Source organism: Cyprinus carpio, chromosome A17 (genome assembly GCF_018340385.1).
Source record: "Cyprinus carpio isolate SPL01 chromosome A17, ASM1834038v1, whole genome shotgun sequence".
Lineage (NCBI taxonomy): Eukaryota > Metazoa > Chordata > Actinopteri > Cypriniformes > Cyprinidae > Cyprinus > Cyprinus carpio.
In genome coordinates, this window is record NC_056588.1 from 11,297,065 (window position 1) to 11,318,058 (window position 20,994).

The 20,994-nt window shown below is 36.8% G+C and overlaps 3 protein-coding genes across 4 annotated transcripts; 2 read left to right on the forward strand and 1 right to left on the reverse strand.

The window, feature by feature from the left end:
• Window positions 1-1,732: 1,732 nt before the first annotated feature.
• LOC109108000 (protein FAM167B-like) lies at window positions 1,733-4,056 on the reverse strand. The gene is made up of 2 exons (XM_019121178.2): window positions 3,639-4,056; window positions 1,733-2,760 (listed from the first exon to the last, which is right to left on the reverse strand). Exons 1-2 carry the CDS (start codon window positions 3,939-3,941, stop codon window positions 2,497-2,499), a joined length of 567 nt encoding a protein of 188 aa, XP_018976723.2. The 5' UTR covers window positions 3,942-4,056; the 3' UTR covers window positions 1,733-2,496.
• Window positions 4,057-6,929: 2,873 nt separating this feature from the next.
• Window positions 6,930-13,751, forward strand: LOC109107996 (myotubularin-related protein 9-like). 2 transcript variants are annotated; one of them, XM_019121174.2, is made up of 11 exons: window positions 6,930-7,239; window positions 7,892-7,918; window positions 8,544-8,652; window positions 9,061-9,186; window positions 9,878-10,051; window positions 10,256-10,473; window positions 10,580-10,741; window positions 11,465-11,606; window positions 11,783-12,003; window positions 12,648-12,799; window positions 12,990-13,751. In XM_019121174.2, exons 1-11 carry the CDS (start codon window positions 7,055-7,057, stop codon window positions 13,169-13,171), a joined length of 1,698 nt encoding a protein of 565 aa, XP_018976719.1. In that variant the 5' UTR covers window positions 6,930-7,054; the 3' UTR covers window positions 13,172-13,751. The 2 variants fall into 2 exon arrangements, with proteins under 2 accessions (XP_018976719.1, XP_042630010.1); XM_042774076.1 differs by lacking the exon at window positions 7,892-7,918.
• A 100-nt stretch (window positions 13,752-13,851) lies between these two features.
• LOC109108406 (L-threonine 3-dehydrogenase, mitochondrial-like) lies at window positions 13,852-20,428 on the forward strand. Its single transcript, XM_042774077.1, has 9 exons — window positions 13,852-15,020; window positions 15,210-15,354; window positions 16,103-16,145; window positions 16,389-16,459; window positions 17,123-17,272; window positions 17,435-17,607; window positions 18,129-18,219; window positions 18,348-18,617; window positions 19,399-20,428. Exons 2-9 carry the CDS (start codon window positions 15,219-15,221, stop codon window positions 19,542-19,544), a joined length of 1,080 nt encoding a protein of 359 aa, XP_042630011.1. The 5' UTR covers window positions 13,852-15,020; window positions 15,210-15,218; the 3' UTR covers window positions 19,545-20,428.
• Window positions 20,429-20,994: the final 566 nt, after the last annotated feature.

The window sequence follows — 20,994 nt, forward strand, 5'->3', positions numbered from 1 at the left end:
AGATTGCCAGAAAAAATCGTACTTTTGTATTGGGTGTTTGTTTACCATTGTTGGCTTTAGCTTGTGCACTTATTTTCTGTAGAGCTGCATGCGTTGGAACAATATTAATCAATTTATTTATTTTGATTATTGTTTGAAAAACTAAATATACCTGTTAACAAAATATATTTAATTATTATGTTTCAATATTTTTTAACTGGGAATCCTAACAAAGGGATCTTTATACATGTGAGTCCTTGGCCTTAAAACTTTTGAAAACCATTTATATAGCAGGATCGTTCAGCTTTTTATCAACCAAATTATTTCCAGGAAATAGGGTAGATGTTTTTTCAAACAGACAGACAAATCTAACATTTTGAATTCGCCACAAATAAACTGATGAATAATTTAGGTTTCAGTGAAAACACTGAACAAAACACCTTTTTCCTTTATCACATTTGCACTCAAGTTCAAAGTAGGTTATCATGATGGTTTCATTTAAGCTCTACAAATAAGAGTTACACTTTCATGGCACAGTGTTTGTTTTCTTTTCTAGGCCTCGAGGGAATCTGTATCTGGAACACAGTTAAACACCTTTTGTGTCTTCTCAGCTGAACTAAATAGTTCATGTTTCTGTTTGAAGAAGGAATCTAAAGTAGCCCTCATGTGAACTGTTCAATGACGGTACTTGCCCTAATGCCACTGGGTTTTATGAGATATAAACTTCAAAAGCTTGTAATATTAGTGTTGAGAACAGCTTTAGGAAAGATGGCTTTCCGGGTCAGGTCTCTCTCTCTTTCTCTCTCCCTCCATATATTTATCTAGCATGAGATCATTTCTTGGCATGTGTCACATGACTCCTTTTGTCATTCAGTGCCGTCACTGCAGTCACAATCTATAAAGAAGTTGGTCCATTGTTTGACTTGTTTACCGATAAATGCAGCCTATTCTGATAAATATAATTACATTTCATTTGTGTGATAACACTGCATAAAACCCTTTGGGTTTATTTATGTGAGGATGTGCGATAAGAGCTCCTCAGTTTCCATAATTACACGAAAACATACATCAACACAATACTGTGAAGAAATTTTGATCACCAAGAAAATAATGGTTTTAAATACATGTATTTACAAATATAAAATTCATAAATTCTTGTTATTGTGAATGAGTACCAGTGAATCAGCAATGTTTTTCTCCTTTTTTCTAAATTACAATATCAATCACAATTTATCTTCAAAATTACTTGAAGGCATTTTTAAGGCAAATTTAAGTTTTTATTTTTTTTTAAATCAAGCATTGTGTTCGGGTTGATTGAAAGCAAAAGCATGGTTTATACCCTTAACAGTGCACTAAACATTTGTACATCAAACATTTTATTAATTACAAAAATATTATAAACACTACCGTTCAAATGTTTTTTAAAAGAAGTCTCTAATGCTCAGTAAATCTGCATGTATTTGATCAAAATTACAGCTGTATAAAACTGTAATATTGAGAAATATTACTTCAATTTAAAGACCTGTCTTCTATTTTATTATAGCTTAAAATGTGATTTATTCCCGTGACTGCAAAACTTAATTTTCAGCCATTACTCCAGTCTTTAATGTCTCATGATCCTTCATTTTTTGTAAATGGAAAAAGCAAAAATCTTTTCTTTCACTTTTGATCAATTCAATGCATTCTTGCTGAACAGAAGTATTCATTTCAGATATATAAAATCTCTTAAAAAATTGTTAACACACATTCAGTCCCAAGTTGAAATTTGTCAAAATATAAAGGTCCTCTGTGATATGTTTTAATTTTATCATGGAGCTTTAGACATAAGCACTTACAGTATCCATGCACAAATGCAGTGTTATATTTCCAGTGCTTCTAAACTTAAATGGGTTCAGTGGATGTACAAAGGACACTATAAAAAACTGACTGTGTAAATGAACATTTCCCAAGCACAAGATTCTCAAAAACGTACTCCCAACTTATTTAAGACCAACCACCTACAGTGGGCTGAACAGAGGACTGAGATTAGCTTTTTAGTTGGTGCAGCTCTGAGCTGAAAAGTGGGGGTTATTTTTAAGATTTAAGAGAAAAGGTGACAAAATGCCTGAACACAAACTCACACTTCCTGTAAGGCTGCTACTCTCACATGCCAATCTCATGCCTTTTGACACAGAAGCAGGTTCCTCTTGATTTTCAGATCAGTTCAGTTATTTTCAATTGTAAATATAAACTTTTTTTCCAACTCTGACGACTTTCTCAGTCCTGTGGTGAGTCCGCCTTCACAAGTGGTATAGACTGTAATGCTGGTTACTGCATTTCCATATATGACCACCTGTGGTCAAGTCTAACAAAGTTAAATAAGACTTAGCGATCTGAAGAAAACTGAAAGTGATTTTTTTATTCTTATTTTTTTGCTAGGGTCCAATTTTAACACTGATGTGAAACAAAACTTTGGTTTCCAGTGTCAGCAAAAGTAACAGAAATGTTCTTGAGGGGCATCTCTCATCGCCGTGCCTCTCAACAGAGTGAGAATCGTCTGGAGTTGAGGTTCATCCTGGTGAGACCAAGATGTTTGAGAGGGGTGGACAGAGTGAAGGCAGCTTTCATGGGGATGTCACACAGCAGGTCTGAGTCCTCCTCGCACTCCTCCAGCTCATATGTGGCATCATCCAGCATCTCTTTGTGACGGTGACACACCTGCTCCACCTTCAACCTGTGGATCTCCACCCGTAAGCGAATCAACTGCCGTGCAAGACGGTTATCCTGCATCTGCATCTCCCTCTGAGGGGAAAGGAGAAACAGAGGAGAATGATTTTATAGCTCATACACCAAGTCTTTGATAACCAGCAGTAATTATAAGATTAAATTATTCGGAAGAGCAGTCACATATACAGGGCACTGAGCACACCTTTCTGTCAAACACCCACTCAAGTTTCTGCACTTGTGTGGCATTTAAGTGCGATATGCCAAAAGACTAGAGTCATGCCACCTGTGTTGTAATATGCTGAAGTTTACATGTATCTCCCTTTACAACAGTCTGGTTCTTTAGTCAAGTCAAATCAACTGTTTAACTCTTATATTACATATTTTTATAAAGTATACATAGCATATACAGTATATTATCTACATATATTTTATATAATTTATTTAATTCATTCACTACAGTTCAACAGTTTGAGGTGGATAAGATTTATTTATTTATTTATTTATTTATTTGAGGTGGATAAGTCTCTTATGCTCATTTCTTATTTTAAATGTAATTTATTCCTGTAATTTATTAATTTTCAGCAGCTATTTCTCCAGTCTTCAGCATCACATTTATCTTAATATTTTTGTTGGTACCATGATACATTTCTCAGGATATTTTGATTAAAAAAAAAATAATTATATGAAATAGTATTATAAATATCTTCACTGTTATTTTTGATTAAATTAATGTGTACTTGTTGCTGAATAAAAGTATATAAAAAAAATGATCCTAAACATTTTAACAGTGGTGTATCTTATATATTTTTGCCCTGAATGACCCAAAGACAGGAAAAGGTAAAAATCCCAGATAGATAGATAGATCTTACACACAATGACCATTTCTAAAATTTTTTTAGATGGATTTTACAGATTATGTAAATTTATATATATAAAGCTTATAAATACAATACCAGTTCGTTTCTGAGCCATTCTAACGCGTCGTCTATAGTATCAAAGCCGCATATATTCTTATAAGGCATCCCATCTTTCCAGATGTCGGATAGCTGAGTGTCCTTCTCCACAGATCCTGGGCTGCTGACATTTGAACTGTGTGTGGCATCAGTCCACGGGCGAGCCTGCAGTCGCTCCTTCCATTCTAGGTACGACGGTCTGCGCGTTTGGAGTTTGAGTTTCTCTGTCAGAGCTTTCAGACTATCCAGATCCCCCATATCTCCATCAGAACTGTCGTCTGCTCCCAGCTCTCTGAACTCCATCACTGAGCTGCTTTCATTCCAGAGAGGCGAGACTGTGACTGCTCAGACACGTGCACTGTGCCTGATCCTGTGCGCGAGTGATTAATCTCAAGAGGTGTGCTGGGAAAATGTTTATATAGACAGAAAAGTGACCGCCCATGTTCGGCAGCAATGACAAGAGTATCAGAGAACTTTAGGCAATCTGAACTTGCATGTTGCGGCCAAACGGGACATTTCGTGTTCATGTGGTACTATTCAGGTGGTACAGGGTCACTTGACACCCTTAACCAGCACCTAACACGAGCTGAAAACCACACATACTAAAATGAGAAGTTTCAGGACAGACAGTTTTTATCCGACTATTTGTTTTCACAAAGGCAACTAAGTAATAACAAAGTAAACATTTAATTAATGTACCCTGTGGCCTATAACTCACATTTCACCAGTATCCAAAGAAAGTCTTTGTCAACTGTTTTATGACAGAACGTCTCCATCTCCTGCTGATGTTGAGGAATTGCAGGGAGGATCAAATTAGCAAGCAATTAAAATCAAACATTTGAGTCAGTAAGATATAAATGAGTATTTAATCTGAAACGAACGGTAAGGCATAGTAGTGAGTTTTTAAACTGGGGACCAACAGAGTGCCGCTAAGGAGGTCTTCGAAAAAGTTCAGAGAAAAATAGTATTAAAACGATTATCTGAATAATTACGAAGGTTTGTAAAATAATTGGAAAAGTATTTAAAATATTATTATATCATATAGATATAGATATATCATAATCATAATAAAGTTTGATAATCAAAGATTATATAATTCTATTGAAATATAAAAAGCATAAAAGACAAACTTAACACAAAGTAGCCTAAAACTTTTCTAGATATTAGATTTTTCATAGTGGTTAGATTTTTCAAATGGATCTGTCTGTAGGCCTATATTAGAAAAAAATGTCCCTCGCAAGGATATCTAGCCTATATTTGAGGGTCTTTTTTAAATCAAAACTTTTTAAGATTTACATTATGTACTACGAATATTTATTATTTATTTTAAGTAAAACTTGTTAAACCTTGCAAAAATAAAATAAATAAAAAATAATAGGAAGAAAGAAAGAAAATATTTTTTTTAAATCCTATCCCACGTGTTGCCTGAATTACTGAATTTAGTAAAAAAAAAAAAAAAAAAAAAAAATATTTATATATATATATATATATATATTATATATATATATATATATATATATATATTTATATATATATATAAAACCAGATAAATTCATTTTAAACTTATATTAAATTGTATATAGTCATTGACTAATGTCCAACTTGTGTCAATTGGAACGACAGAATGTCTCCATCTCCTGCTGATGTTGAGGAATTGCAGTGAAAATCTGTTTAACAAAGAATAACAATCAGAATCAGTCAAATATTAAAGGTCTATTCTAAAACAAACGTTATAGGCCAGATTAGTCGCTTCCAATCATTGTGTTCTTGTTAGCAATGGTTACCTCCAAAGAAACACGTGCAGCCATCATCGCTTTGCATCAAAATGGCCTCACATGCAAGGAAATTGCCACAAAGAATATTGCACCTGAAAGAATAATTTACCGGATCATCAAGAACTTCAAGGAGAGTGGTTCGACTTGCAGTGAAGAAGTCTTCAGGACGTCCCAGAGTGACAGCAAGCACCAGGACCATCTCCTCCTGAGGAGTCAGCTACAGAATCTTGTCACCAGCAGTGCAGAGCTTGCTCAGGAATGACAGCAGGTTGGTGTGAGAGCATCTGAACGCACAGTGAGGCCAAGAATTTTGGACAACAGCCTGGTGTCAAGAAGGGCAGCAAAGAAGCCACTTCTCTCCAAGAAAAACATCAAGGACAGACTGAAATTCTGCAGGAAGTACAAGGATTGGACAGCAGAAGAGAAGCAGAAGACTGGTGTAAAGTTATTTTCTCTGATGAAGCTCCCTTCCGACTGTTTGGGACATCTGGAAAATCAATTGTTCAAAGAAGAGATGGTGTGGGTTACGTGTTGTGCCAACAGTGAAGCATCCTGAGACCATCCGTGTGTGGGGATGTTTTTCAACCAAGGGAGTGGGCTCTCTCATAATTCTGCCCAAAAACACTTCCATGAATAAAGAATGGTATCAAAACGTCCTGCAAGAGCGTCTCCTTCCAACGATCCAGTTGCAATTTGCTGATGATCTGTGCATTTTCCAGCATGATAGAGCACCATGTCACAAAGCAAGAGTGATAAAGAAGTGCCTTGAAGATCATTACATTGAAATTTGGGATTCGTGGCCAGGCAACTCCCCGGATCTCAATCTCATAGAGAATCTGTGGTTAATCCTCAAAAGGCGAGTGGACAAGCAGAAGCCCACAAACTGTGATCAACTCCGAGAACTAATAAGGCAAGAATGGATCACCATCAGTCAGGATTTGTCCTAGAAGAGTGAATTGCAGAGGTTATGAAGAACAAGGATCAACACTGTAAAATATAAAAGCCTTTAAAACTTATATGCTTATCATTGTTTTTGCAGTATACCATAAACACGTGGAAAAATAATCTACAAATACTGAAGCAGTAAACTTTGCAAAACACAAAATTTGTCATTTCCAAAACTTTTGGTCATTACTGTATAGTATACTTCTTATTCTTATTCCTTATATATATATATATATATATATATATATTTATATATATATTCTATCCCATGTGTTACCTGAATAGGCTAAAGCAGACACCTTCTGGCCTATATTTTGTAATTCTAATACTCTGAAATGTTAGGGAAAGTGATAACGAAAGAATATGGAGAGAAAAACAGGCACAACAATAAACAAACCAAAAAAAAAAAAAAAAACACAAAAAAGAGAAGAGGGCTGGGACTTCAAGAGTGTCAACGGAAACGAAAGTATAGAGAAGCCAAAATGCTCCAGTGGTTGGTGGCGAGTCGCTTATTGGGGGTTTTTTATTTGCGTTTTTTATTGTGTGTTTTTTATAAAAGTATATTTTAATATAGGTGTGGGACACAATTTTGTAGATAAGATTACTTATAACATCTGCGGAGACAGAGACTCGTGTGGCTCGCCCACTAGCTCTTTAAACTCAGCTAGAGAAGTACCAGATGGTGGTCGTTGTGAAATGGAGTTGTCAGAGCACATCAAGACCGCTAATGTTGAAGATGTTACCCTGAGAAGACCTTTCCACCCAGCGCTCAGAGGAACCCTGTGCGTGACCAGCCACCACCTTCTGTTCTCAGACAGAAAGGATGAAGCTTCCTGGCAACTCCTCATTCTCCTCAAGAACATCGATGCCATTGAGAAAAGGTAGAGAGACAGTTGTTCTCATCAGCTGGAGTTCAGGTTTGACCAGTGCATGTGTGTGTGCTGTAATAGGCGACCGTAATTATACCCTGCTGGAAAAATGTCATAAACCAGCCTAAGATAGTTTGTTGTTTTCTTTGGTTTAAGATGGTCTTCCAGCATGGCCAGGCTTGCTGGTTTAAGCTGGTCACCCAGAGCCATCTTAAACCAATTGAGACCAGCTTAAATCACATTTTAAATAGTTGCGACTTTCAGTTGTTGCTCTGCAGAGCTATTTGTATCTGAGCTAAAACTTAAATTTAGTTTTGTTTGTGTGACCAAATGTATGTTGATTCAGTGGTGTTAAATAATATTTTTGACTGTCAATTGAGATTTTACCATTTCAATTTGTTTTTTAAGGTTTTTTTTTTTTGATGTGTTTTTTTTTTTTTTGTTGTGTATATTGTTGATCATTTATTTAATGTGTTTGTCCTTTGTAAATGCATAATTCACATTCTTATTCATCCATGCGTCTACTTTTTGAATCTTATTTGGGTCATAATTACCAAGTAAGGTTAGTTAATTGTGTGTGTTTAATCCCTGAAGTGACCTGATTCTGTAATAATAAACTAATTCTCTCTTTCTAATTTCTCCGATCACTTTTCCTGTCTGTCAGTGTCGAGAATCTTTTCGGATACCCCAGGTACACTTCTAAAGCAGGCCCAATGTTTGATTTGTGGACTGACTGTTATTGCTCATTAAAGCTGTCATTTTATTCTGATCTGGGATCTGCTGTTAATTTATTCTGTAATGTTAAAAATGTGGAGAGAAGTGGCGGTGGGCAGCATCTTGTGTCCGAATATGAAGGCATCTTCTAAAATGAGCTGCTTGGCAATGTATTCTTAGCTTAAGGCAGAGAAGAAAACAGAAAAAAGTGCATTTTGCAATATCTTTGTGCTTTGCAATGAGCATTTTTTACGCAACATCTCTCTGACATGCTTTCTGTGTTTTGATTACATGCAATGCCACAGTATTTATGTACATGTAGTGCTATATATTAATATTTGTGTTTCTATTCTAATGTCCAATTATGGAGATATACAACAAGAGAGACTGTTAGCTTACACACTATTAAAATTGTATTTAGAGCTCAGTCATACCGCTGTAATTTATCTCATTGTCTCTGCTAGCCTTGTGCTCATGGCTTCCTGCTTCCGTCTCTTCTGAGGCACCAGTGGAGATGTTTGTGTGGAATTTGAGAGTGTGAGAAAACATGGAGGAATGTACTTAAACATGGGTGGGGGTGTTTGTACGTGTGTCTGATACAGGGCTGTGGGATCCTCTGGCACTATCACCATTAAATGTAAGGACCTGCTGGTTCTTCAGTTGGAAATTCCTGGAATGGAGGAATGTCTAAACATTGCCAGTTCTATAGAGGTACTAAATATAGTTATCACTAGCCATGCTTGTTAAAAGGATTAGTATTAATATTGCTCATATTTAGGATTAGGTATACTCCTTTTCAAAATTTTGAAAGAAGTCTCTTGTGATCACCAAGACTGAATTTATTTGATAAAAATAAAGCAAAACAGTAACATTGTGAAATATTATTACAATTTAAAAGATCTGTTTACTATTTGAATATATTTTAAAATGTAATTTAAACAAACCCCCTCAAATCAAGCAGTTTGTTTAAGAGAGGTGTGTGATTGATCTTGTGATTCAACTTGCGAACAATACTATACAATAATACAATACAATTAGGAATGCACCAATATTAAATGTCTACCTTTCTTGTTATGGCTGTGGGTGAGAGTGGACTGATATCATCTCATGTCTCTATAGGCTCTTTCATCTCTGGAAAGCGTGACAGAGATGTATCCCTTCTTCTACAGACCGTCACACCTTACTCTGAGCGGCCTGTGGGGCCTGTCCTCAATGGAGCAATATTATAAACAAACAGAAAGCCTGGTGAGCTACACACGCTTTAAATGTATTTTTCTTTCTTTTACTTTTTCTTTCCTTTAATTCAGATACTGTCACTCTGTCTTTATCTTGCTTTGAGAAGCACACACAAGGACAAACACAAATAAATGATGCTGAAAATGATTACTCTTAAGGTCAAATTTTACTTAATATATAAGCTATTGTTTAATTTCCTGAAAGGAATACAAACAGGAAGCACTTTGTTTGCCACAGGAAACTAATGGCGACTGCTAAAATCACAGGAAATAAAGCAGTGTGTATTCTTTCTCTTTAGCTAGTCTTATTTTCTATGCCTTGTTTGTCTCCATAGCTTACTCTATCACCCATTGTCTTTTTCAGTTTATTCACAGTTTATTTCTATCCCCTTATGTACTGTACTTGTATCATAATTACAGTGTTTTTGTCACTCTTTTTTAACCAGTTTTATAGTGTCTTTTATATGTAAAGTTGTTTATAATTTTATATTTATATTAATTTTCTTATATTTTATTATGTGCTTTATGTCATTTTTATTAGTTTTTAAATTTTACTGTATAGGTTTAATTTATTTTATTTAAAAAAATTGTTTTAGATTGTTTTGTAAATTAATAGTAATATATGTTTATAACTTATGTTATAACTGTATACATGTGCATGTTTGTGCGTGTTCATAATATGTGCATGTGTGTGTGAGCAGTGGGACAGGTGGAGAGTCAGTACAGTAAACTCAGATTACTCTGTATGCCCATCGTATCCATCTGCGGTCATTGTGCCGCGTGAGGTGGACGATGACAAGCTGATCTGCTCAGCCAGGTTCAGACAGGGCGGCAGATTTCCTGTGCTCTCCTACTGTCACCATAGGAACGGAATGGTGCGTGTAGGATGTTTTCTCTTAAATCTCAAATATAAGTGTCATTGTATATTGGTGTATAAGAACAGTGCAACATTAAAACAGTACAAAGGTGTAACACTGTTTTCAGCATTAAATAATATGTTTCTTGTTAAATGCAAAAAATGCATAATATACAGTAGATCAAAATTTCCAAAGTAAAAATTATTTGTATCCATTGACTAGGTGATTATGCGAAGTAGCCAGCCTTTGACAGGAGCCAACAAGAAGAGATGTAAGGAGGATGAGCTCCTTCTCCAGGCTGTGATTGATGGGTCAGAGTTGGGTTACATCATCGATCTGCGTTCTGCCCAGCAAGCCCAGCAGGCCTGGATGACAGGAGGAGGTGTTGAGTCTAAATCCTGTTATAGCCACTGGAAAAGAATCCATAGACACCATGAAAAGTGAGAGGGAACATTAGTCATTTTCAATTGTCTGAAAATATGTGACTGATCTGACTTTGAAAGCAATTTTGGCTTTGATTTTGTGTGTGATCATGCATGTTGACAGGGGTAAAGTTGTGCAGGAGAGTCTTATTAAGTTGGTGGAAGCGTGCAGTGATCCGTCTCACAGTGTGGACCGCTGGCTCAGTAAATTGGAGAACTCCAAATGGCTTTCTCATGTTCACAGTGCACTGTCCACTGCAGGCCTGGTGGTAGAGTGTGTGGAAAGGTGGGAAGATGTTTTACTTTAGCCTCTTAAAGGTATCCTACAAAATTATGTGCTCTCTGTCGCCATCTGTGGTGCATTTATAAAATTGCAGTTTTATTGAATAAGTGTAGGCTTTTCATAGTGACCCAGAATAAGGCAAGGACAGGCTGACACTGATTTTTCTATGTACTGGCTTAATAAATAATTCTAATTAAAAATTAACGGGAAAATGTCGGTAGTATACTTTACATTCTCTGTCCTATTATTTTGTTCAATGCTTTTGTGTTACTAAAATATCAATTCATGTTATGTATTGTGTGTTGTGACACACACAGTACACAACAGTACAAAAATTTAGGATTGTTAAGATTTTATAAGGTTTTTGAAAGAAGTCTCTTATAATCACCAAGCCTGCATTTATTTGATCAAAAATAGAATAAAAACAGTAATATTGTGAATTTTTTTTTACAGTATTTCAATAAAATATAATTTATACCTGTGATGGCAAAGCTGAATTTTCAGAAGTCATTGTAATATGCATATTTGCTGCTCAAGATGCAAATATTAGTACTGCCGCATTACTCACAGATCTGTTGCTTTAATCAGTTTTTTTTTTCTTTCACCCTGTGTTTTACGCATGGCTCAGGCATGTGTTGTTCTGGCATATGGTCTGTTTTTGAAGGGTGGCTACTGCAGGCCCATGCGTGACATGTATCGCTCTGGTTTGTGGTCTGTGTTTTGCAGGGACTGTCACTCTGTGCTTGTGCATGGCTCTGAAGGGACAGACAACACGCTGCTGATGAGCTCATTGGCTCAGCTAATCCTAGACCCCACATCTAGAACTGTCACTGGCTTCCTCTGCCTGCTAGAGAGGGAATGGATACAGGTGAATGTGTGTTTGTGTGACATAATGTGTCATTAGGTACGTGTGTGGTGAATTTTGTTAAAGCTTATGGATGCATTATGACAAAAAATAACTTTCTTACTAAACTACTATACCTAATATTAGTCTCAGATCTGTTTGCCAGAAAGTTGATGAGTTGCATGTTTGTTGTTTCTCAGGCTGGACACCCATTCCAGCAGCGCTGTGCTCATTCGGCATACTCTTATGCCCGTCTGAAGCAGGAGTGCCCCTCCTTCCTGCTGCTGCTTGACTGTGTGTGGCAGGTGTGGCGGCAGTTTCCTCTGGCACTGGAATTTAGTGAGGCTCTGTTGCTGCGACTGGCACAAGAGGTTTACGCTTCTAACTATGGAACCTTCCTGTGTAACAGTGAGCAGGAGAGGTGGGCACAAATTACCCCTATATGACACTCATTATACGCTACCATTCAAAAGTTCAAAGTAATTTTCAAATGTTTTTGAAAAAAGTCTTGTATGCATACAAAAGCTGCCTTTATTTGATGAAAAATACAGAAAAACAGTAATATTGTGCAATATTATTCAAATTAAAATAACTATGTTGTGATACGCCAGTCTTCAGTGTCACATGGTCCTTTATAGATCATTTTAATATGCTGTTTTGGTGCTTATAAAGCATTTCATATTATTAGTGTTGAAAACAGTCGTGTTGTTTAATTTTTCTTTTTTTTGGAAACTGCAATACATGTTTATTTTCTAGATTATTTGATTAATAGAAAGTTAAAAAGAACTGTGTTTATCAGAAGTATAAATCATTTGTAACAACAAAAGTCTTTAGTGTATTTATTTATTTTTTCGAGGTGGCCTGGTCTGGCAACTTCAGACCCTTTGCACACACACACACACACACACACATATATATAATATATATATATATATATATATATATATATATAATTTAATTATATGTATATATATAATTTATATATATATATATATATATATATATATATATATATAATTTATGTATATATATATAATTTATTTATTTTCATTTTTGCTGGGCTAGATGTGCTGCAGGAGTGAAGGAGAACACACACTGTTTGTTTCAGTCCCTATTGAGGCCTGATATTGAGGAGCAGTACCTCAACCCACTGTACGAACCCACTGATTTGGCCATTTGGCCCTCAGTACATCCTCAGTCCTTACAGCTATGGACAGGTGAGTTACCGCTGTAATGTGATAAAACTATTGTAAGTTAAAAATGTAAGTAATTCCTTTCAGATTTTGACATTTCTTGGTATTATTGGTATGTAAAGTCAGCTCCATGGATTTTCAGCAAAATAAAAAACATATACTTCCATTGTTAATGTCACAGAGTCCTCATTATCTTTGTATGGGCTTGTGGTAGGCCTGTTCCTCAGGTGGACTGAGTATGCTCAGAACATGGAGGAAGCTCGAGAAGAGGTGTGGAGCATTGTGAAAGAGCACCGTGAACAAGCTGGACATGACCGGACCAATAACATGCTTAGTACACACTGTGACACCTTGACCCCATTTGAGAACCTCATGGATGAACTGACTATCTTGTGACCTCATGGTAGAAAGGACATTGTAGAGCCTGTTATTACTATGCCTTTCTTGGCAAGTCTAATGAAATTAGTGTCACCTTAGTGTCACCGTCAATCAGATATACCAGCAATTAATGAGCTTTTAGGTATAATGTCATTTACGAAAGCTATTTTTGAATACTAATAAGACATACTGGCATTACAGCATTCTGTCTTGACCTTCAAGCAAAATGCTATTGTAAACAGTCCCAAAAAGGGAAAATGTGTGTATATTGTATTGTGTTTGAGTAGTTTGTTTTTTGGAGATTACTGTGGTTTCAGCATCAGTCATGATGTTTTATTGTAAACGTTTTTCACACTGTTACAGACAGCTGAATGTTGAATGGGGTGAATGTGAGAAATTCATGACCTACCAGAAGGTGATTCTTAAATGTGCTTGAGAAGTTGAATACAGCTTTTGCAATTGGAACATGCATGTGCTCTGGAATACTTGATTCTGATTGGTTAATCGCCAGATTTAGCATTAAAGGGATAGTTCACCCCTCAAAAACAGAAAAAAGAAAATTCTGTCATTATTTACTTACCCTCAAATTGTTTCAAACTTGTATGAAATCCTTTCTTCTGCTGAACACAAAGCAGATATTTTGAAAAATGTTGGAACCAAACAGTTTCTGGTCCAAATTGACTTCCATAGTATAAAAATAAGATTATGGAAGTCAATGGTTTGGTTAGCCACATTCTTCAGAATATCTTCTTTTATGCTCAACAGAAGAAAGAAACTTGAGGGTGAGTAAAGGATGACATAATTAAAAAAAAAAATGTGAATGAACAGCTCATCCTGGAAAATGGAGGATTTCAACTCAAATCAATATTTCATATCCATGTATTTATTTAAGTAGCAGTGTTATGAGAGGGATCATGTAGTCAGCTGGTCATACATGCCTTGGAGATGATACAGCATTACTGTACATAATCCTTAGGCCTACTTACTTGATGCTTCTGAGCAGGTTTAGAAATTAACTGGGGCACAAGAAAATAATTTCACCAATTCAGGCATTCAAAATGTGTGGTCCAAAAATGCTCATGTAGTGAATTTCTTTGAAATCCGTGACGATGTGAAACACGTGTCTTGCACCAAAATCACAACATTGCTGTGGTGTTTTTAATCTGCTACCGTTTATACAGTAGTGAATTGTATAATCTAACATGGGGGCCAGTCAATTATTATTTAATTATTATCAATAAATGTGTTAAATGTGTCCAAGCAGTGGTGTATTTGATTTTGATTCAATTTTTGAATTTATATTTATTTTGCGACCATAATGTTCCTGTTTGGAAATTATATTTTATTATATTATTTTAAATGTTTAACATTACATTAAAATACTTAAAATTTCAGTATGAATCTTGGTTAGTAAAAAATGGAATCTGCGCGCGCGCACGCGCACACACAGACAATAACATTTCACCGGCCAATGAAGTCATCAGGGTAAAGCCCCAGCTCAGCTAAACTCACCTACACAATATATATCCGGAGTGGGCAGCCGGTCAGCAAGTTTGCCCTCTTGTAGCGCTAATGGACACCGCAATCATTATCAGGCGACCGTACGTGCTAGTGTAAAGATAAAACTACATTTCCCAGCATTCTCTGCTCCGCCAGCAAGTTTATCCAATGGTCATTCGATGCGCTCTTCTGGCAACCAATCGGATCGTAATCTCTTAATTCTAACGGTGAAATACCATGAAAATCCCTTTTATCAGCACTTATTTATTTAATTTTCCACCTCCGGATACACCACAGCAATGTTGTGATTTTGGTGCAAGACACGTGTTTCACATCGTCACGGATTTCAAGTTCTGATAAGCTCAAGGTAGGATACTGCGCTTTTTCCTGAACTACTGATTTAACGTTACATATTGTTCGTGTATCAGTCAATTCACTTTTAAAGGTGAAATAACGACTTGGCCGTCAGTTAAGCGAAAACTAAAAAGTTAAATTGTTATGATGTGTTCTTTCTGACCCGTTCGTTTGGTTAACTGATATGTTTATTAACTGACAGATAAACGACATGCTGTCAGGTGTCCGCTCGTTGTGTAAAGGCTGGTCGGCTCGCGGCATGAGTTTATCGCCGCGTCAGATCAACCGATGGCCGAGCTACGAGTCCTCCGAGCCTCCTACGGACTGTCCTCGAGTCCTCATCACAGGTGCCATCTGTTTCCCAGCTGCTTAAATAACGTGTGACAAACTGTAATGTTTTGGTGAAAATATCTCTCTTGCATCACGTCTTCTGTGTTTGTTTTCCGTGCCTCATAAGAGACAATCCTATTGATCGCCGTGACAATAGGTTGGGAATAAACAGCGTTAAAAGCTCTCCGCGTGCGCACAATGGAGCGCGCGACTGTTTTATGCTTGTGCAACAGAGTGAATAAATAGATTGTCAGTCGAAGTGGAGCTGAAAAATGTCTGGACAATAACAATCACGGAGCTTATTTAAAATTACTTAGGCCTGTTTTCGAAACTGCCACTGCCATTTTTGTGTGCTTACTTCATTTGCACTGATTTGCAGACACACTACAAACGGTGTCATATGAGTCCTGAGTGCTTACCTAATTCTATACAATAATCCTACGTCTTAGGCGTCGGTCTAAAGTAGTCACTGTAATATAAACTCTATTTTGAGTTGTCTACTGGAGTTGATCACATATTATGTATGGTATCACGTTTTGTTTTATTGTGCATTTACTGTACCTCTGGCCTCCAGTATAGGGTTTTCATTTAAAAAAAAATAATGCAGTAACATTTTAATTCATATTTAGATTTAGGGAATTTTTTCAGCTTACTTGGTGCTCATTTGTGGCTTTGTGAGTGGTGAAGTTTCTGGTTGTAAAATGTTTACTGCTGTGGTGTGTTTAAGGTCCTTTCATTGTTGATAGTGTTTTTCTCCTGTTACAGGTGGCTTGGGACAGCTTGGAGTTGGACTAGCTCAAATGCTGAGGTTAGTGAACAGCTGAAAGATGTGCTTCATGGGAAAAATTTGAAATCAGACTCCAGAACACACAGTTTTTGCAACTTTGCATAGATTGGATATTTGTCTGGTCTTTGCATAGATGTTTGCCGTAACCTTTTTTTTTTAATTTTCTGAGGCAGATTCTTTATAATTCTTTAAAAACCGAAAGATAATTTAACTTTGTTGTTATTTAATTTAACTATGAATAATATTTAATTCCTTTTACATTAGGAAGCAGTATGGAAAGGAAAACGTCATCCTGTCGGACATTAGGAGACCTCCCACTGAAGTTTATAACATGGGTATGTTGACACTGAGAGAGATGTACAGCTCTGATATGGACATATTGAGATTGTGGTGGAGCCACATGTAGAGTGGTTTACAGTAGGAGCTCTTTCTGTATATTTCAGTTCTCCAAATACATTTCAGTAACAGTGTACAATAAGTTAACATATGTTAACATCGGTTAATGAATTTTATTTTTAGTAAGCAAAGATGCTTTAAATTGATCAAAAGGTTTCTGGAGGATAATGTGACACTGAAGACTGGAGTAATGGCTGCTGAAAATTCAGCTTTGCTTTTACTGTATTTTTGATCAAATAAATGCAGCCTCGGTGAGCATAAGAGACTTTAAAAATCAAAAAATTACTTAAAAACTTTTGAGCAGTAGTGAATATAATGCATTTTAAACATTTCTAGTTGAATAAATGGCCATAACTGTATTTCAAAGATTAATTTAACTATAAGCAATAGTATATTTATGAATTAGCAAGAATAGACTAACCTGTATTAACTTAGATTCACGCTATAAATGCTGTAAAATTTATTGATTCCTGATGTTAATGAATTGAACTTTATTTTAAAGTGTTAACTACATTTCAATCACATTTCATTCATATTTTGAAGTAACCTATGAATAAAGCTCTCATTTAACTTCCAGTGTCTGATGGTGATCCTCCTTACAGGTCCATTTGTATATGCTGATGTGCTGGACTATAAAAACCTGAGGGAGTTAGTTGTGAATAACAGAATCACCTGGCTGGTGCATTACAGCGCATTACTCAGTGCTATCGGGGAAGCTAACGTGGCTCTTGCCCGCACCATCAATATCACAGGTGGGAAAATTCAGTCCAACATGTTTTATGTGTTTATGCTAAATGACTGTCTTTATCATTTACAATGTAAGGTTTCCACTATCCCTGACGTCCCACATTCTGTCCTTCCCCTGTTGTCCCGTCCTTATCTCCTCTTCTCCTCCCCCTCTCCTCTTTCTTTAGGTCTGCATAATGTGTTAGATCTGGCTCTGGAGAACTGCTTGCGACTGTTTGTACCTAGTACCATTGGAGCTTTTGGCCCTTCATCTCCCCGTGATCCAGCACCTGACCTCTGTATCCAGAGACCCCGCACCATTTATGGGGTTTCCAAAGTCCATGCAGAGCTGATGGGGGAAGTAAAGATTTATGTTTTTATGTTTAAGTCTTTGATGAATCGAAAGTTCTGTGATTAGCATTAATTTGAAATAGAAAACTTTTGCATAGTTTGAAATATCTACACTCACTTTTGATCAGTTTAATATGTCCTTGCTGAATGAAAGTATTCATTTTTTTAATCTTACTTACCCCAAACATTTAAATGGCAGGGCTTCATGGTTTCAATCATCAAAAATGTTTTCTACATTGATAGTAAGTCACCGAAAATATTAGCATATTAGCATGATTTCTGAGGGATCATGTGACACTGAAGATTGAAGTAATGGTTTATCTCAAAACTTTTGACCGATAGTGTGCTAAAAAAATGTTGTTAGTAGTATTTTATTTTTTTTTATTAGTATTATGATAATAATTGTTGATTATTATTTTTTGTTAAAGTTCATTGTAAATATGCTTCATAAGCTTAACGAGAAATGTTTATCCCTTACATGCTATGTAATTATGAAATGTTAACATCCTAACTGTGTTTTGATTGGATCAGTATCTCCACCACAAATATGGCCTGGATTTCCGATGCTTGCGATACCCAGGAGTTGTTTCTGCCCACACCAAGCCAGGAGGAGGCACTACTGGTAACCAGCCATCCTGCATTTTCTCACTTACAGACACAGTCATTAGTTGTACATTCATAGCTTTGTCATTTACTTGCAGTAAGCAACACTCTATTCTGACCTAATTGTATACACCCTCTTTTCCTCAGATTATGCTGTCCAGATATTTCACGATGCCCTCAGCTCCGGCCACCATGAATGTTACTTGCGCTCCAACACTCGGCTTCCCATGATGCACATATCTGACTGCCACAGGGCCACCATTGAGTTTATGCAGGCCCCTGAAAGCCAACTTTCCCTGCGCACTTACAACATAGCAGCCATGAGCTTCACACCTGAAGAAGTGGCGGAGGAGATTCGCAAACACCTGCCCTACTTGAGGGTCACATACAATCCTGATACCATCCGGCAGACTATCGGTAAGAACAGCAGTGAGAGAATGGCCTTTTGAAATAATTTTGTAACCACATTAAAGGAATAGTTCACCAAAAATTTAAACATTTTTGAAAATGTTCTCACCCACAGGCCATCCAAGATGTAGATGAGTTTGTTTGTTCATCGGAACATATTTGAAGAGATTTAACATCACTTACTCACCAATGGATCCTCTGTAGTGAATGGGTGCCGTCAGAACGAGACTCCAAACTTGTGATAAAAACATCACAATAATCCACATGACTCCAGTCTATTAGTTATAGTCTTGTGAAGCATTTGTGTTTTTGTTTTCAAGAAACATATCCATCATGAAGTATCAACATTTTTTACTGGAGAAAACAATATTATGGATAGAGGACTGTTAAACAGCTTTTCACTTCACAAGAAATTAATTAATTTGGACTGGAGTTTGGATTACTTGTGGATTATTGTGATGTTTATATCAACTGTTTGAACTCATTCTGATGGCATCTATTCACTGCAGAGGATCCATTGGTAAGCAAGTGATATAATGCTAAATTTCTCCAAATCAGTTACACTGAACAAACAAACTCATCTACATCTGGGATGGCCTGAGGCTGAGTACATTTTCAGCAAATTTTCATTTTTGGGTGAACTATTCCTTTAATATTAATGTTTGTGGTTAATTGTAGAAATAATGCCTATCTTGGTCATTATCTATCTGTATGTGTTTTCTTGTATAATGAAATGAATAACTTTTTGCAATGATCTAAATGCTCATAAAATGTAATGTTCAATTAATAGCGGACAGCTGGCCAGTGAGGTTTGATGACTCCAACGCACGTCAGGACTGGGGCTGGAAGCCTGCGTATGGGCTGTCAGAGCTGGTCACAGACATGCTGGCCTCCATCCGTGAAAAAAAAAACAATGCAGGACTACCTGTCAGCTAGCAGGTCTTCTCAGGGACTGAAACACAGATCACCAGCATCTTTCCAGTATATTCCAAACTCATCGATCTCAAATTTGGTAGCTATTTCTTTAGACCAGGACCTTCCGTCAGTTAGAGAACGGCTGAAGAGTTCTCTAAACATGTATGCTTGTGAAGAAAACATGTAAACCAACAGTGAAAACCCACATTCTCTCACCGCTCGGGAGACTCTGTCTTTTCTTCTCTGTGACCTGTTCTTACATAGTTTTTAATTTGTCATGGGACAGGGAAAACAAGGAAACAACAAAATGCTGATGAATACAGTGTAATAATAATAATATCATTGCCAGGGGCACCGTAAGTGGGGGTGGGGGGTTGGTTGTTGGGGAGGTTAGGATGATCCCAAGGTCCTGATGAGGGAGAGGGGGCCCGGAACACGGTTTTTACCAAGGGGGACCCCACTCCCCGGAACGCGATTGCAGAGGGGGCCTGAGACAACAAACTGTTCAGGGGGTTCAGAAACCATAATCATTGCACACATTATAGATAAAACTGTAATTTAATTATTTTAGAAACACCATGCACTGTATTAAAATAACAAGGTTGGCACCAAGAAAAATTCTGGCTGGCCCAAACCTCCCCTTCAACACTTTCAGTGATCTGATGTTATAACTAGGTGTTATAACACTGCTTTCTAATCCTAACCAATCATACCATTCTCTTTGGCAGGGGCTGAATTTTGACTCCATAGATGCTCCATTTGTACAAAAACAATAAGGAAGACTAGAGACCTCACTCTGTGCTCTAGACCAGCGGTTCTCAATTCCAGTCCTCGCGACTGCACATTTTGCATGTCTCTCTTTGTTAACACACCTGATTCAGATAATCAGCTTGTTATTAGAGAGCTCCGTGCATGAACTGTGTTCCCATTGACATGGTCCCTACACAGTGTTCATTGCTCCCTACTCCCTGAGCAGGGGAAATCTGTTGAAGTTACCTCACTTTGGAACATTCATTCATGGATTTGCACTGCATAACGTCTTCACACACGGACAAGTGTGACATCATATACCTCTGTAAATAAATACAATTTAAATTCACGTCTCGCACACTTCAATGCACTTTGAATGGAACATATACGTTCGCTTCGAATTGGAATCATGTTGGAATATCCTGTGATAAGATAAGAGAGACATAGAGACTAGAATTGAGAGCCGCTGCTCTAGACAACTCCATGTATTGTGTACAAGAGGAATTGTCTGTTTGAACACAGCCATGGGCAGAAAATACTTTAAACCACTTCTACCTTTAGTGTGAATCAAAAGATTGCCTTTGTGCCAGCTGCGATCGCTGAGGAAATCATTGAATTTTGGGTTTTGTTAAACCTACTATTGTCTGAATTGGCTATTTATTTAAAGTCAGTTATCAAATGGCTCTGGGTTCACAATGCATAGTTTGGTGGTGTGAATTAA

Bases quoted from the DNA above. Each gene is read 5' to 3' on its own strand.
- LOC109108406 (XM_042774077.1), top strand. From the start codon at position 15,219: ATGCTGTCAGGTGTCCGCTCGTTGTGTAAAGGCTGGTCGGCTCGCGGC. The intron at 16,146-16,388 runs GTTAGTGAACAG...CTTTTACATTAG, and splicing joins GGACTAGCTCAAATGCTGAG to GAAGCAGTATGGAAAGGAAA. The intron at 18,220-18,347 runs GTAACCAGCCAT...TCTTTTCCTCAG, and splicing joins GCCAGGAGGAGGCACTACTG to ATTATGCTGTCCAGATATTT.
- LOC109108000 (XM_019121178.2), bottom strand. From the start codon at position 3,941: ATGGAGTTCAGAGAGCTGGGAGCAGACGACAGTTCTGATGGAGATATG. The intron at 2,761-3,638 runs GTATTGTATTTA...CTTTCCCCTCAG, and splicing joins AATGGCTCAGAAACGAACTG to AGGGAGATGCAGATGCAGGA.
- LOC109107996 (XM_019121174.2), top strand. From the start codon at position 7,055: ATGGAGTTGTCAGAGCACATCAAGACCGCTAATGTTGAAGATGTTACC. The intron at 7,240-7,891 runs GTAGAGAGACAG...CCTGTCTGTCAG, and splicing joins ATCGATGCCATTGAGAAAAG to TGTCGAGAATCTTTTCGGAT. The intron at 10,742-11,464 runs GTGGGAAGATGT...TGTGTTTTGCAG, and splicing joins GTGGTAGAGTGTGTGGAAAG to GGACTGTCACTCTGTGCTTG.